At 40.6% G+C, this 13,616-nt stretch overlaps 1 protein-coding gene across 2 annotated transcripts in view; it reads left to right on the top strand.

Annotated features, from left to right (window-relative positions):
* LOC123754579 (uncharacterized) overlaps positions 1-13,616 on the top strand; it is a 310,065-nt gene that overhangs the window by 199,374 nt on the left and 97,075 nt on the right. For both annotated transcript variants that reach the window (XM_069326460.1, XM_069326461.1), the window contains exon 3: positions 11,778-12,205. In XM_069326460.1, coding sequence (XP_069182561.1) covers positions 11,778-12,205 — 428 coding nt within the window. The remainder of the gene's footprint in view (positions 1-11,777; positions 12,206-13,616) is intronic.

Here is a 13,616-nt window from a genome sequence, read left to right as displayed (position 1 = left end):
GGAGCGTTGGCGTTCGAATAGCAACTCAAATCGCTGTACCAGCCTTTCTGTCCTCTTGCACACCATCTGACAACCTAGTGAAGGAATTTCTGCCTAACTACTTAGGTCAACTGGCAGGGGCAGACGGGCCCAACTTTATACTCTGTGCTACCGATTGGGCCTCTCATGCTCTTACGGGCTATTCATGCCCGTGCCACCTCTTGGATGACTTAATCTTTATCAATCAATCAATCTCTCATGCTAGCCCAGCTAGCTAACCACCACAATCGAAAGCCCACATACAATTCAGTTGGGATGGCCTTATTGTAGACCTAGCTGTTGCAGGGGTGCCTAGATGCTGCGACAACACAACCCAACGGTACTCGCTTCACAGCAGTACCGTCCCCACAGAATTAGGTGACTGCCTCTTACCAAACCGAAGGTTGGTAACTGAAATGAGGGTAATAACAGTCTTACACCGCATGCCCTGCGAATTGCTGATCCAAACCAAACCAAATATATTTGTATATTCGGCAAGATGGTAGCTGACAGGTGCGGCCATCATGGCCTACTCTGCCAAAGCACAGGGGGATGGCACTCGAGACACAGTGAAGTTAACGACATCAACAAGAGGAGCCTCGCCACAGCTGAATGCCCAGCTGAGAGAGAGCCCCATTACCTAACGCCCCGTAACTCTGCTGATATTACAGATCACCCAGATGGTATTACAGTGAACCCTTGAAAAAATGGCAAGCAGTTGGTATGGGACTACACGTGTGTATCAACCCTGGATAACACCTACATTGACTTCAGTGCTGCACATCCGGGTGGCGCTAAACTCACAGGGAATTAGCCAAGTCGTGTAAGTACAGAGAACTCGATCACCACTACAATTTTGTTCCCATTGCGTATGAAACACTTGGCGCCAGGGGTAAGAGTGCCATCAGTTTTCTTAAGGAACTGAGTTCTAGGCTAATTGAAACAACAGGAGACCCTAGAACTTCCAGCTTCCTTTTCCAGCGCCTCAGCGTGGCGACACAAAGGAGAAATGCACATTGCATCCTCAGTTCCTGCAGCTCTCTGCGGTGCTGGATAAGGCCGACAACCTATAACAAACAAATTTGTACATTGTATATAACAACGTTTGTAAATCCTTTACTTATATGTTATCTTACAACGATATATTTATAAATCTTTCTAAACAAAATAATTATCTTGGCTCAGTTTGATAAGATTCGTACAACATACTCAAAAATAGTCCACCATAGATACTTTGCAAAAATTTGCATTAGACCACGACAACAGCGCCAGAAGATACACCATTGTTCCTCCTTGAACGAACACTGCCACTTTTACCGCAGTGCCACACTAGTTCAGGGTCCAGTAACGTCCCATTGTAGTATTGAACACAATACAGCGAGGAAATACCCAGTGACCAAGCTCTTTACTGACGGTTTCTTGGAAATCAGGACTCCCTGGCAAAACCTGTGTCCATGAGATTAGCCCTCACTCAGTCACGCAACTCATGGACGTGAAAAACACCTAGAAACTTGAGAAATACTTTTCCTTGTGTGTGTGTGTTCTGAATCCTGTGTCGTTCCTGTGTGACACTTGCGGGAGCATATACACCCGTAGCCTTTCACCAGCAGTTAGCAGGGAGGAAAAAAATGCATATAGGCAGAACATTATCCACAATTAAAGTGTATTCTCATTATGGTATATTGACACATTCAACTAATGAATTATAGCTACAACATGTTGCTTTAATTGACTTTCTTAAAACACCATATAGGTTTTTTTTTTAATGCGTGCTATAGGACTCATGCGAACATTGAGAATTTGCTGTCCGTATGGCAGTTATAGGTGTGACTAAGCGGTGTCTCTGCGTCACTTAAGCACTTTCATGAGAACTACAACATATTTATGGCTCAAGTGCATTGGATTGCATTCATTTCATCAATTTGAAATATGTCATTGATAATGGGATAGTCACTGATAATGGAACGCATTCAATCTTTTACATTCTCCTTCTCGCTTATCTACTTCCCTCTCCGTTCTTCACTGATCGGTTATTTCTTATCCTATCTTCATCCTCCATTTTTCTGTCTGTCTGTCTGTCTGTCTGTCTGTCTGTCTGTCTGTCTGTCTGTCTGTCTGTCTGTCTGTCTCTCTGTCTCTCTCTCTCTCTCTCTCTCTCTCTCTCTCTCTCTCTCTCTCTCTCTCTCTCTCTCTCTCTCTCTCTCTCTCTCTCTCTCTCTCTCTCTTCATTATGAAGAGCCTAAAATAGTGAGTAGCTTTAGAGTCTGAAAACATTTTATACACAAAATAAAAATTAAAAGGTCGATAGGAAGGGGCACCCTGGAGATGACCAGAAACTCAAGCATTAGTTGCCGAAACAAAGCTAAGATGTGCGGAAGAAAAAGTGACCTACTAGACATGTATGTCCTATTCAATATGCATGGTCAGAAATCTCCAAATTTTTTCCTGCGAATATAAAGTTAGATACAGATGCAGTGTGGGTAGGTGAGCGTTTGCTATCTGATGGTTCGGAACCACAGTAACGATCGAATACTGTTTTACTAAATCAATATATTATTTGAAGATATCAAGACAGATGATGACTAATAGACCAATTCTCTTCTCCTCCGAAAATATTTTTACCACTGGACACATGAAGGGGGAAAATATGGTTTTATTATTATTAACATCTTTATTGACAAACATTAATTACAATTTGGCCTAATCGGAGGAATTCAAATGAGTCTTATTAGAGTGAGGAAAATGCTATGGTAGGGGAGTTGTGGAGTTGTGATATTTAGGCGAAGGAGCGAGCAGTTTGTGGTGCGGGTGAGAGGGAGCTAATCCCAGGGGCGTCACTTCACGAATCGGCTTAGCGTGTGCTGTGAATGCTTATGAAGCAGGGTAGTGGAGTGCAGGCGATGAGTCACAATAACGTGGCGGCTGAAGTATGTTGACGAGACCACACACTGGAAAGTGAAGGGATTACGACGTTTCGGTCCGTAATGGACCATTCTCAAGTCCTTCAGAACTTGAACACTTGAGAATGGTCAAGGACGGACTGGAACGTCGTAATCCCATCACTTTCTAGTGTGTGGTCTGGTCAAAGTAGTGGAGTGGGTATGATGGGGTGCGTCTAGCCCACCTGCTCAGGATACCACATTGTGATACCAAACTATACTACTTCTATTTCATTTTTATTCATTTCAGGGATGGAATTATACATTCAGCAACAGAGATTTATGAAATCAATATTGCTGAAAGACGTATAATAGTGTTATATAAAAATGGGGGAGCTTTTCGTGTCGGCCGATTGTTTTGAGATCTGCACCTAGGTGCGTATTCCACTACACACAGCTATCAGGTCCTTTAGTAATCTAGCAGGCTGCAGCATGCGTAGAATCCTTTTTGAAATGTTACAAGAGCAATTCTCTTCAATGACGAAAACGGTTCACCGTTTGTGGGAAAGCGAACTCCCTGCTCAGAATCGTTGAGCACATTATTTTTTTTTCTTTTTCTCGTTTAAGCATCAAGCGTCTCTGGTTCGAGTCTTTCTTTTGGCCACAGAATGCCAAAAGAAAAAAGGCATTCACAATTGTAAGAAAACACTATCAGTAGACACAAGAGAAATGCCATCGACACCCCAGCATCTGAGAGCAGCGCTGAGAAATGCTTCCCTGTGGAAATTTCGCCCAGGATGAAAATGAATATTTCTAATGCAGAACACGCAGGATGGAGATCCCGGTAATAATAAGACCAGAGAGGGGGAGCAGCAGATAACGAATTGTTTTGGATTATCCCTCGCTCCATGTTGCTTAGGCTGCCAAGATTTACCAATCAGATTACAAGTACGTAGATACGAGAACATATAGTCTAGTATAAAAATGTTTGGGCTACGTTGCTTGCTAGGTGCAGCATGTGGCTCCTTATGGCATGTGGCTTACCAAAGAATCCAACTTCGTAATCACAATGGCAGCTTCTGCTGAAAAACCTGTCTCTTGCCACTCATTTGAATGATTTCGCAAGTGCCGGAATTAAATTACTTTGTTAATTCTATGACTTTTGTTTTATGAGCAGCATATGAAAACAGTGATTGCCTACCTCGAGCAGATATTGCTACAAGAAGTGACTAATGAACCTCGAAGCAAATAGAATATGCTCTATTTATATACTGTATATATATATATATATATATATATATATATATATATATATATATATATATATATATATATATATATATATATATATATATATATATATATATATATTTTGGTAGGAGTCTTTCCTGTAGACATATATTATTAAATAGGACCGAAAAAGTAAGATTAATAATTCTAACACGAATTTTCTCAATCTTTCGTACATTTCTTTTCACTGTTGGAGGTAATTCAAAAATCAATTCTCCAAAATTAATTTTTATTTCTAGTCTGACGCGACACTTGAGCGCGTTTCGTAAAACTTATTACATTTTCAAAGACTTTACACATACACAACTGAATAGAACTTACATATCTCCGATTTGTTTATATCTACATTTGAGTGAGGTGGATGGGGTGAGGTGGTATTTAATAGGGTATTAATTTCATCAACACAAGACAGAACACGAAACAATGGGTATTGAAATGGAAGTGATTGTAGAAAGCCTATTGGTCCATATTTCGTGATGCTTCTATATTGGAGCGGAGTCTTGAGGTGGGTAGAATATAGTTGTGCATTAATTGGCTATTGATTGCTGGTGTTGACTTCTTAATGTGCAGTGCCTCGCAAACGTCAATATATATATATATATATATATATATATATATATATATATATATATATATATATATATATATATATATATATATATATATATATATATATATATCGATTAGAGTGTAGTGAATAGCATAGTCTCCCGTTTCAGAGGAGAGGAGAACTTGATCATTTTAATTAGTTATTCAATAACATGGTTCCAACCAAATTTCCCGCTTATAATACTGAAGCTAATTTATTTGGCTTTCAGTCTCTGCTACTATAATTACTGGCCGTAATGTCCATTAATGATAGCAGTCATTTTGCAGCGGTAGAGCAGAGCACAGATGTCAAGTGATTTAAGAATCGCCAGTAATGTTTGGTGGCATAGCTGGTCAGAAGGTCCTCAAATGTTCTATACAAGGCATAGCTGATCGAAAAATTGTCTAGTGACTGACGGCATATTATGGAGAGGGACAGTATAAGATTAGAAGCAGAAATATCTTTGTTGAAACGATATTGTTAATCACAAAGTAAGTGACGATGGTAAAATACAAAAAATCTGTCGGCTGTTTTGAGATTATTGTGTCTATTTTTTATTAGTGCTTGACAAAAGCACGGATCTTTTATGGTGGAAACCTGAGCGGCTTTTCCTGTTTTCAGAACTAGAGCTTCATATACCTTTCGCAGTAACGAGGGCGGTAACCTTTGAGACTAGGCAGAGTTGCTATAGGTTAAGTGCAGAGTGATGTCAGTTAGACATCACGACTCTTTAACATCCTCATGTTGATGCTACTCAGTACTCTTGACTCACTTGTTGTTGTTTTAGATGCAGGTACTCGAAACCGAAAGTTCCAAGCAGCACGGGTTATGGTGAGCCCTACGTAGTGAACTTTTCTGGCACAGGAGCACAATAACTGTATTATTAACTCACCTTTGTCGTGTGATTTATGGAAGTAGAGCCCTTCAATTTATTCAATACCACCACTGGTAATTCTGTCATATCGGAAACCCACAAATAACTGTATCTACAGATATTTCAGTCATGATTATATTAAAGAACGAACCTGAGAAATGAGGAAGATAGTCCATAACTTTATCTGGTTGGAACCTATAATTCTTCATTACCATTAGTTTGTATGAGACAATGTTTTGACGTCTCTTAAATTATGCAGAAAGCTACGTTGAATTAGCAAAATAACTCAAGATTAACAGTCAGGAAATTGATCATCCTACCAATGCAATGAGTACATTACACACACACACGCAACCAAGTCCTATTACATAACTCTCAAAGTCTTGCTCTTACTCCTTCCCCCTCTCGCCTTCACCTTTTCCAGCCCACTGGTCCAAAAGGTTAAAGCCATTGTGAGTGTTAACTTATTACACGTCGACGTTGACCGATCGCCGGTGTTGCGGTCTGGAGAGTGATCATTCACCTACAAGCACGAGATCGGAAAACAGGAAGTGCACCTTAGTGTCACTTTTTTGTTGTAATGTGTTCCGTGGGAATCATACACACTCTCCTCACCTACTCCTTACGTCACACGCTTTTGCACAATTTACCTCTTTATATTAAACCTCCCTGCGTGGTACCTGGTTACCATACCCACTTGTACCTAATGTAGCCACCATACCCACTTGTGCTTTATTTAGCTTCTAAATTACTAGTACCTTGTCGAACTACCAAACCAACTTTTTCCTCGACAACCAACCACACCAGTTGTACTCAGTCTTGCTACCACACTAATTGCATTTAGTATAACTATCACACCAATTACACTCAGTCTACCTATCATCCATTTGTTTCAAATCAATGTACAATTCCTATTTGCACCTTGTCAAGCCTCCACACACTTTGTAACACTCTAAAATTCTACTACACACACACTTGTACCGTGTATATTTACCCCCACACACACACTCGTGCCCTGTGAAGTTACCGAACACACTTGCCCCTTGTCCTTCTATGACACCCATTTGAACCGTGTCAGGCTATCCACCATCAACACTGGATCTAATGTTTTCCCAAAATAAAGCAAATAAAAAATAAAGAGTATGAGATGCCTCTACGAGCTAGCGACCATTGTCGTGCTTTAATACATAGTGAAGCTAAAGGATAATGTTACACAAAGAAACCCGTTGAAGATGAAAATATATTACAGATGGGCGGGACTAGAACAGCACGAGGGACTTTCTGCAGGAAATCCAATGGAAGAGATAAACCAATGGGAAGACATCAAATGAGATGATGGAATTCATTGCTGGTAAGTGTGAGAATGCAAAGCAACAGTTCATACTAAAACCCTCACTGCAATAGTCAATGCAGGAAAGCGAAAGAAAATAACAAAAAAATGCCTGGAGAAACTAGAAACAGAGGATAATAGAGAGGCAATAAAGAGAACCGTAAATTAATACACCCGAGTTAGGATAGAAGCTAGCTGAGACGCAGTTTGAAAATGACCTTGTTGCAAAAGCTACAGAACATGCACAACCTTTCTATTGCTATATTAGCTGAAAAACAGCGACGTCGGACAGAAAATGATAACGAGGTATGTGAAGAACTCAACAAAGATTTTTGGAGGTCATTACCTTAAAACCAGAATGAAGACCAAGGTTGCAAGAGGAGAGGCTGGAGGAAGCAACAGATGGCATTGTAGTCACTGTAGAGGCGGTGAGAAAATAACTGGAGGAACTAGATGTAACAAAATCAATGGGGCCCTGAACATATCTCACCATGGCTGCTGAAAGAAGCTGCAGAAGTAATTTATTACCCATTATCTATCATTTTTAATAAATGGCTCCAGACAGGAAATCTCCCAGGAGTCTGGAAAATGGACAAACATAGCTCCAATATTCCAAATAGGGAAATAGAAAGTAGACAGAAAATAGACAATAGAAAATGCAGACCGGTATCATCGACAAGTATTCCTTGTAAAGTGCTGGATAAAAATTTTTTTTAGAAAGGTGGAGCATCTGGAGAGGACTGGCTTATTAACATCAGATCAGCAAAGATCTAGAAATGGAGAGTTATACCTGACAAACTTGATTGTCTTTTATTACAATGTTACAGAAATAAGACAAAAAAGGAGGACTGGGTAGACCGTATTTTAGAATGTCGAAAGCATTTGACATTGTTCCCCATAAAAGACTGTTGTACAAGATGAAGAAGCAGACTTGGATAACTGGAAAAACACTTAACTCCGTAAGGGAGCACGTGAAATTCAGAAAACAGAAAGTCACAATCAAAGAAGAGACTTCAAGCAGGTGATATGTAAGGAGTTGAGTGCCACAAGGCTCTTTCCTGGGACTACTTCTGATTCTAATTTATGTGAACGACCTACCCGGGGAAGGAAGCTAAATTGATATGTCAGAGTTCACTCGCTCGTGTAAGTCGTTTGTTGATGATGCAAAGCTGTTGCAGAACGTGAAAACAGATGAAATCAGAAGGAAGTTGCAAGAGGACCTAGACAAACACAAAGTGTTTTCAAACAAATAGTTGCTAGAGTTAATTCCCAACAAATTTAAGGTAATGAAGATGGTAAAGGAAGAGAAGAGACAAAAAGGTAGCTACACCATAAGGAAGAGATAACTACAGGAATCAGAAAAAGAGAAATATTTGGGAGAAAGTTTAATTCAACACTTAAACCAGAGGCCCAAACAAACAGGATCATATCGTCAGCATATTGGATGCTGGCAAATATAAGACCATCATTAAGAAACCTTAATCAGGATTCCTGGAAGGCAATCTACTCAACGTTTCTGCAACACAATTTGTACCAAACTAACCCACATACAGCTGCCTACAATCACGGGCACTACCTCACCTACCTGCATTTCTTAACGCATGACCCACTGCTAATAATTTCTTTGCTATACGAATGCTCCTTCAACTACCTCATCACACAACGACCCTTACTGCTTCAACTTAATGCGTCCATTCTATCCTAACCCACCTGTTTCCCTGTTTACCTCATTCACGTATATATCTGCCTACCTACCTCCCAAGTGCTACATTCTTGAGGTTGACGAGGTGTGGTAACATCTGCATCTCTTACTTCATCAACCACTAGTACCACTTTGAAATCTCAACTGCCCCTATTCCCTCGCATCTGCAGCCTTCCACGACCCTTAACTCCGTACCTAACCCCAACTTTACCCCTTCAGTATCTCTTCTATTCTGATCTGCATACACTTGTATCTGCATCATCCACCAGGCCAACATTCAGCCTTAACTATATCATCCACCTAACACGAACCCATAACTACATCGCTCACCTGACAAACATACATCCCGAGCTACAATACCCATCTCATGTAGTATTCATCAATATCCTAATATGGAAAAGCATACATTTCCCTCAAGAAATTGAAACTCAAACTACATCACTCACCTGACCAACACAGATCCTTCTCTACATCACCCACCAGACGAGCATGTAACCCTAACCACCTCATCCACCCGACCAAACTGCACCACCAATCAACATCATCCTTCATCTCCAGGTCAACCATTTCCACACCCACTCACCCGCCCTACACCCACCCACCCAGCCAGACAGGAAACAAACGTAAATACTTTTCGAGTGGTTGGTAAGCGAGATTCTACCCTGAAAAGCCTCCTACATCTGAGTGAGGTAAAATGCGTCCAGCTAGTTAATGACTGCAGCGTCTTGTTGATAAAAATTGGATGAATAACGACGAAAGGATTTTGTTATATATAAAATGGCTCCTGTTAGGGGTTTAAAGGAAAAGGAGAGTGGGAGAGAAAAATGTGAGACAGGAAGGTTAGAGGGGAGAATGAAGCGCAGAAGAGAGACAAAGAACGAATGAGAAGAGTGAAAAAAAGTAAACAAAGAATATAGTGATAGCGTGATTGTGGGTATGTTGGAAGTTGTGTTGGTGAAGGGTGTTGAAGAGTGCGTTGGTGTGTGTGCGCTGGTTGCTGTGTTGGAGAATGAGTTGGTGGGTGTTTTGATGACTTCGTTGGTGGATGCAATGAATAGTGGGTTAATGCGTGTTCTAAATAGTGCGTTGGTGGGTGAACATAATAGTGCGTTGACGGGTTTGCTGAAGAGTGCGTTGGTGAGAGTAGTTAAGAGTACGTTAGATGACGTGCTGAAATGTTCGTTGAAGAGTATACTGAAGAGTGCGTTGTTGGGTATACTGAAGACTGCGTTAGTTTGATGGGAAGTGCGTTGATAGATGTACTGAAGGTTGCACGAGAGGGTGTAATGGAGCGTGCGTTGTTAGAAGTGCTAGAGATTGCGTTAATGGGAGCACGTTGGAGAATGAGCTTGAAGGTGTATTAGTTTATGTATCAGAGAGCTCTTTCTTTCGTGGTGAAGAGTGCGTTGGAGAGAGAACTCGAGACTCCGTTGGTGAGAGTACTGGAGACTCCGTTGGTGAGAGTACTGGAGACTCCGTTGGTGAAAGTACTGGAGAGAGCGTAGGTTGGCTTTGTTGAGGAGATTCTCTGATGATTGTAGGCATCCTACAATAATCAGACAGTACAGTTAGTAGATTGATGAAGAGTGATATTTTGGGTTTATAGGAGTGTTCGTTTGTAGGGTTGTCCGGGACTCCGTTGGTGAGAGTAGTAAAGAATGTTTTATTTAGTTGATTTTCAGGAAACGTTTTAGCAGTACTGGTTGACTTCTTGGTGAAGGTGCTGGTGGGTACTTTCCTGACAGTGACTACGAGAGAGGAAGCCTTGATTTCTTGCTTGCGGAAGTCCTCTTTCGATGATTTCCACTGAACCTCCATTGCAGGGAATGAATGTTTCCGCACCTTTCTTCTATTCATATCAGGATACTTTCTCTTGCCCATTTCCTCCTATTTTACGTTTGGCATTTGGAATAGCCTGTTCATGGCCCCTATTTCTTTTCCTTTCGATATTTGTTTTCAGTGATCATATCGCCATTGCATTTTCTCTCGCTATGGTTGACCTCGTATTGCATTCCTCCGTCAATACACGCACTAGTCTAGTTCACAGTGGGGCTCACTTTACAAGTTTAGATTTTTGCTAAAAAGAAAACAGTCATGGGTTCAAGGCAGTGTTCTGGTGGATGTGTTTTGCTGGGATTTTCCTTTGTTATGTTGGTGACCATATTTCTGTTCGGTGGGTGCGTTGGTTTAGGTGTTTGTGTGTGTTCGTGGTTGTGCTTGTGGGTTTATTGATTAACTTACAGGTGCTGGGGTCTTTGTTGGTTAATGTGGTGGTCAGGGTTTTGGGTTTTGCCGATGTGGTTGTGTGCTTGTGCGTGGTTGTGAATGTGCTGGTTGCCTTCTTAGAGACTGAACGGAGAGAAGAGTGATCCTAGGAACCACACCAATGGAACATTATGCTGGGTGAGTATTGGTGTTCTCGTGGTGTTGCTGAAGACTGGAAGGTGCGTGTGTTGGTGAGTGTTATGATGATTGAGTTGATAACAGCACTGGTGCGTGTACCACAAGAGATTATAGACATAAATTTCATTAAAATTTCCTTTCGCTATTAGTCAAAATGTATTAATCAACTAAATGAACAGTAAATATGCATTGGCAGTGATTTAATTCATATTAATTTTGCTTAGAAAAGACATAAAGTGTTGCACTAATTTGAATGGAAATAGTAGTCCCTAAGTGACCCTTGTTGGAGACACGACTTAATTGCACTTCATTTAGAAAGAGATCAGAACGAAACTCTTTTTAATGATTCTTTTTATGTTCTGGGAAGGTAATATACTCTCGAGTGTGATGTATTATGAAGCATATAATTAATGTTTATGTGAATATTTATATTCTATTCAAATTTGATTTACTCCCAGCATTTAATTAATTATGATTAGCCTAAGTGAGGAATGAATTTTCCGGCAGAAATAGAAGCAAAAATTAAATTTAGATCCTTCTTACCCAGTAACCATGTCTCTACGTTTTTCATTACTAATATTCATTTCATTTCCCCTATTCTAATTTTTACCATGTAGCTATGGTACATTTTCATTTCCCCTCGTGTAAAGGCTCACGACACTAAATACGTGTTTCACTTGTGTCACCTACAGCGTCGACTACCGCGAACAGGCAGGTGGGCAGCCGCAGGTGTGGAGAGACAGCACTGCCTCCACCGCCCGGAGAGCCTATCTCCACCTGGCTGGCAATGACGTAGGCGTTGCGGATGGCACTGCCCAGGCCGTAATTGGCACCCACGTGGCCGCCATGGGCTTCGGAGACGACGTGGGGACGACGTTCAGTGATGGCACCAGCCCCAGGGGTTTCGGAATCGACGATTTTGATGCCCTGGGTAATGACCTGGAGGTCGATGAGCGCCAAACGTCGAGTGAGGGGAACCTGGACGACGACGACGACGACGACGAGTCGGTGGGTCTGGTGGTTCGTGATGTGGAGCTCAACGATTCGGCCGTGTTTCGGTGTCGTGTTGACTTCCTGCTCAGCCCGACACGCAACACCCGAGTCAACCTCACTGTTGTAGGTATGTGTACACGCCGTAGGTGGCGCCTTGTGTTCTTACACACGTGTTCATTATCAGCCAGTACTTACGTTCTCGTTATGTAGCTGTACTGAATTTCTTTTTATACAGGATTACTCATGTTATCATTATGTTTCTTTACTCATCTTCTTGTTATGTTGCTGTACTCACGCACTCATTACGCTGCTCTACTCGTTGTGCTATTGTATGGCTCTGCTCACATTAGCATGTTGATCTGCTCATATTACTGTCATGTTGCTATAATCATGTCATCATTATGATGCTGAGTTTATGTTATCCTGATAATGCTTAGTTTATGTTATCCTGAAAATGCTGAGTTTATGTTATCCTGAAAATGCTGAGCTCATGTTAGTGTTATGTTGCTGAGCATATGTTTAAACTAATGTATAATTTATTCGAAACCACTTAAATCTGTAATCGTTTATCGGCTTATGGATTAATTAAGAAATGCGATTTTATTACAAAATAAAGAAAACACCATAGCTTCGTGTTATACATATTACTGTACTTGTTCACTATCTTTACTCACTCGATATTTTGAGTTATTGCTTAGTTACTGAATATATATTAGCAATATGTGTGTTTAATGACATTTGTGATAATTTAGTTAAATATATATCTCCATGAAGGTCGAATGCATGCATTTTTTTTTACAGGATTTGTTGGTAATGTACATAGGGGTCACATGCGTGACGTAGATAGGGGCGAATATTGGTCACATGGGTGGTGTACATAAGGGTAAATATGGGTCACGTGAGTGATGTAGATAGGGGTGCAAGTTTGTGTTTGTGTGTGTGTGTGCTCGTCTTTCTCCCAGTAGTTTGTCTAATGTACTGACCCTCGACGATTATTTTCTCTCTCATATCCACTATATATTTCTCTCACACACATTCATTCATTCGCTTCCCGGGATACAGCACGCAACAGCTGACTGACTCCCAGGTACCTGGGAGTCAGGTCAGCTGTTGTCAGTCGGTCATTTTAATACCTTACCCATTAAACTATCTTTTGAGAAACAGTCGAAAATGTGCCTATAAAATATTTAAGCGATTACTAGATCATAAGTTTAATATTATTTGAGAGCTGTTGCATCAGGAACGTGTCGACAGAGCCTGTTTTCAAGCTCTCGTTGTTCAAGTTAACTTCATTAAATTTGTTTAAACGATATTAACAATACATCTATATTTAGAGTTTACAGTTTTGTCCAAAACTGACACCACTGACAATTTTTACAAAAGTTGGATTCCATCTAGACTTTTAACCGACTAATTTAATTAGTAGAGTAAACTGAAACATAATTTATCTACATACTATTACCTAAAATATGTAAGGAAATACGGAGTAGAAGTGAATATAAAAATACTACTGCTGTTATATTTTTTTAATTTGCTTA

Source organism: Procambarus clarkii, chromosome 18, assembly GCF_040958095.1.
Source record: "Procambarus clarkii isolate CNS0578487 chromosome 18, FALCON_Pclarkii_2.0, whole genome shotgun sequence".
NCBI lineage: Eukaryota > Metazoa > Arthropoda > Malacostraca > Decapoda > Cambaridae > Procambarus > Procambarus clarkii.
The sequence above is the reverse complement of the archived record's forward strand: the minus strand, read 5'-3'. Positions and strand labels throughout refer to the sequence as shown.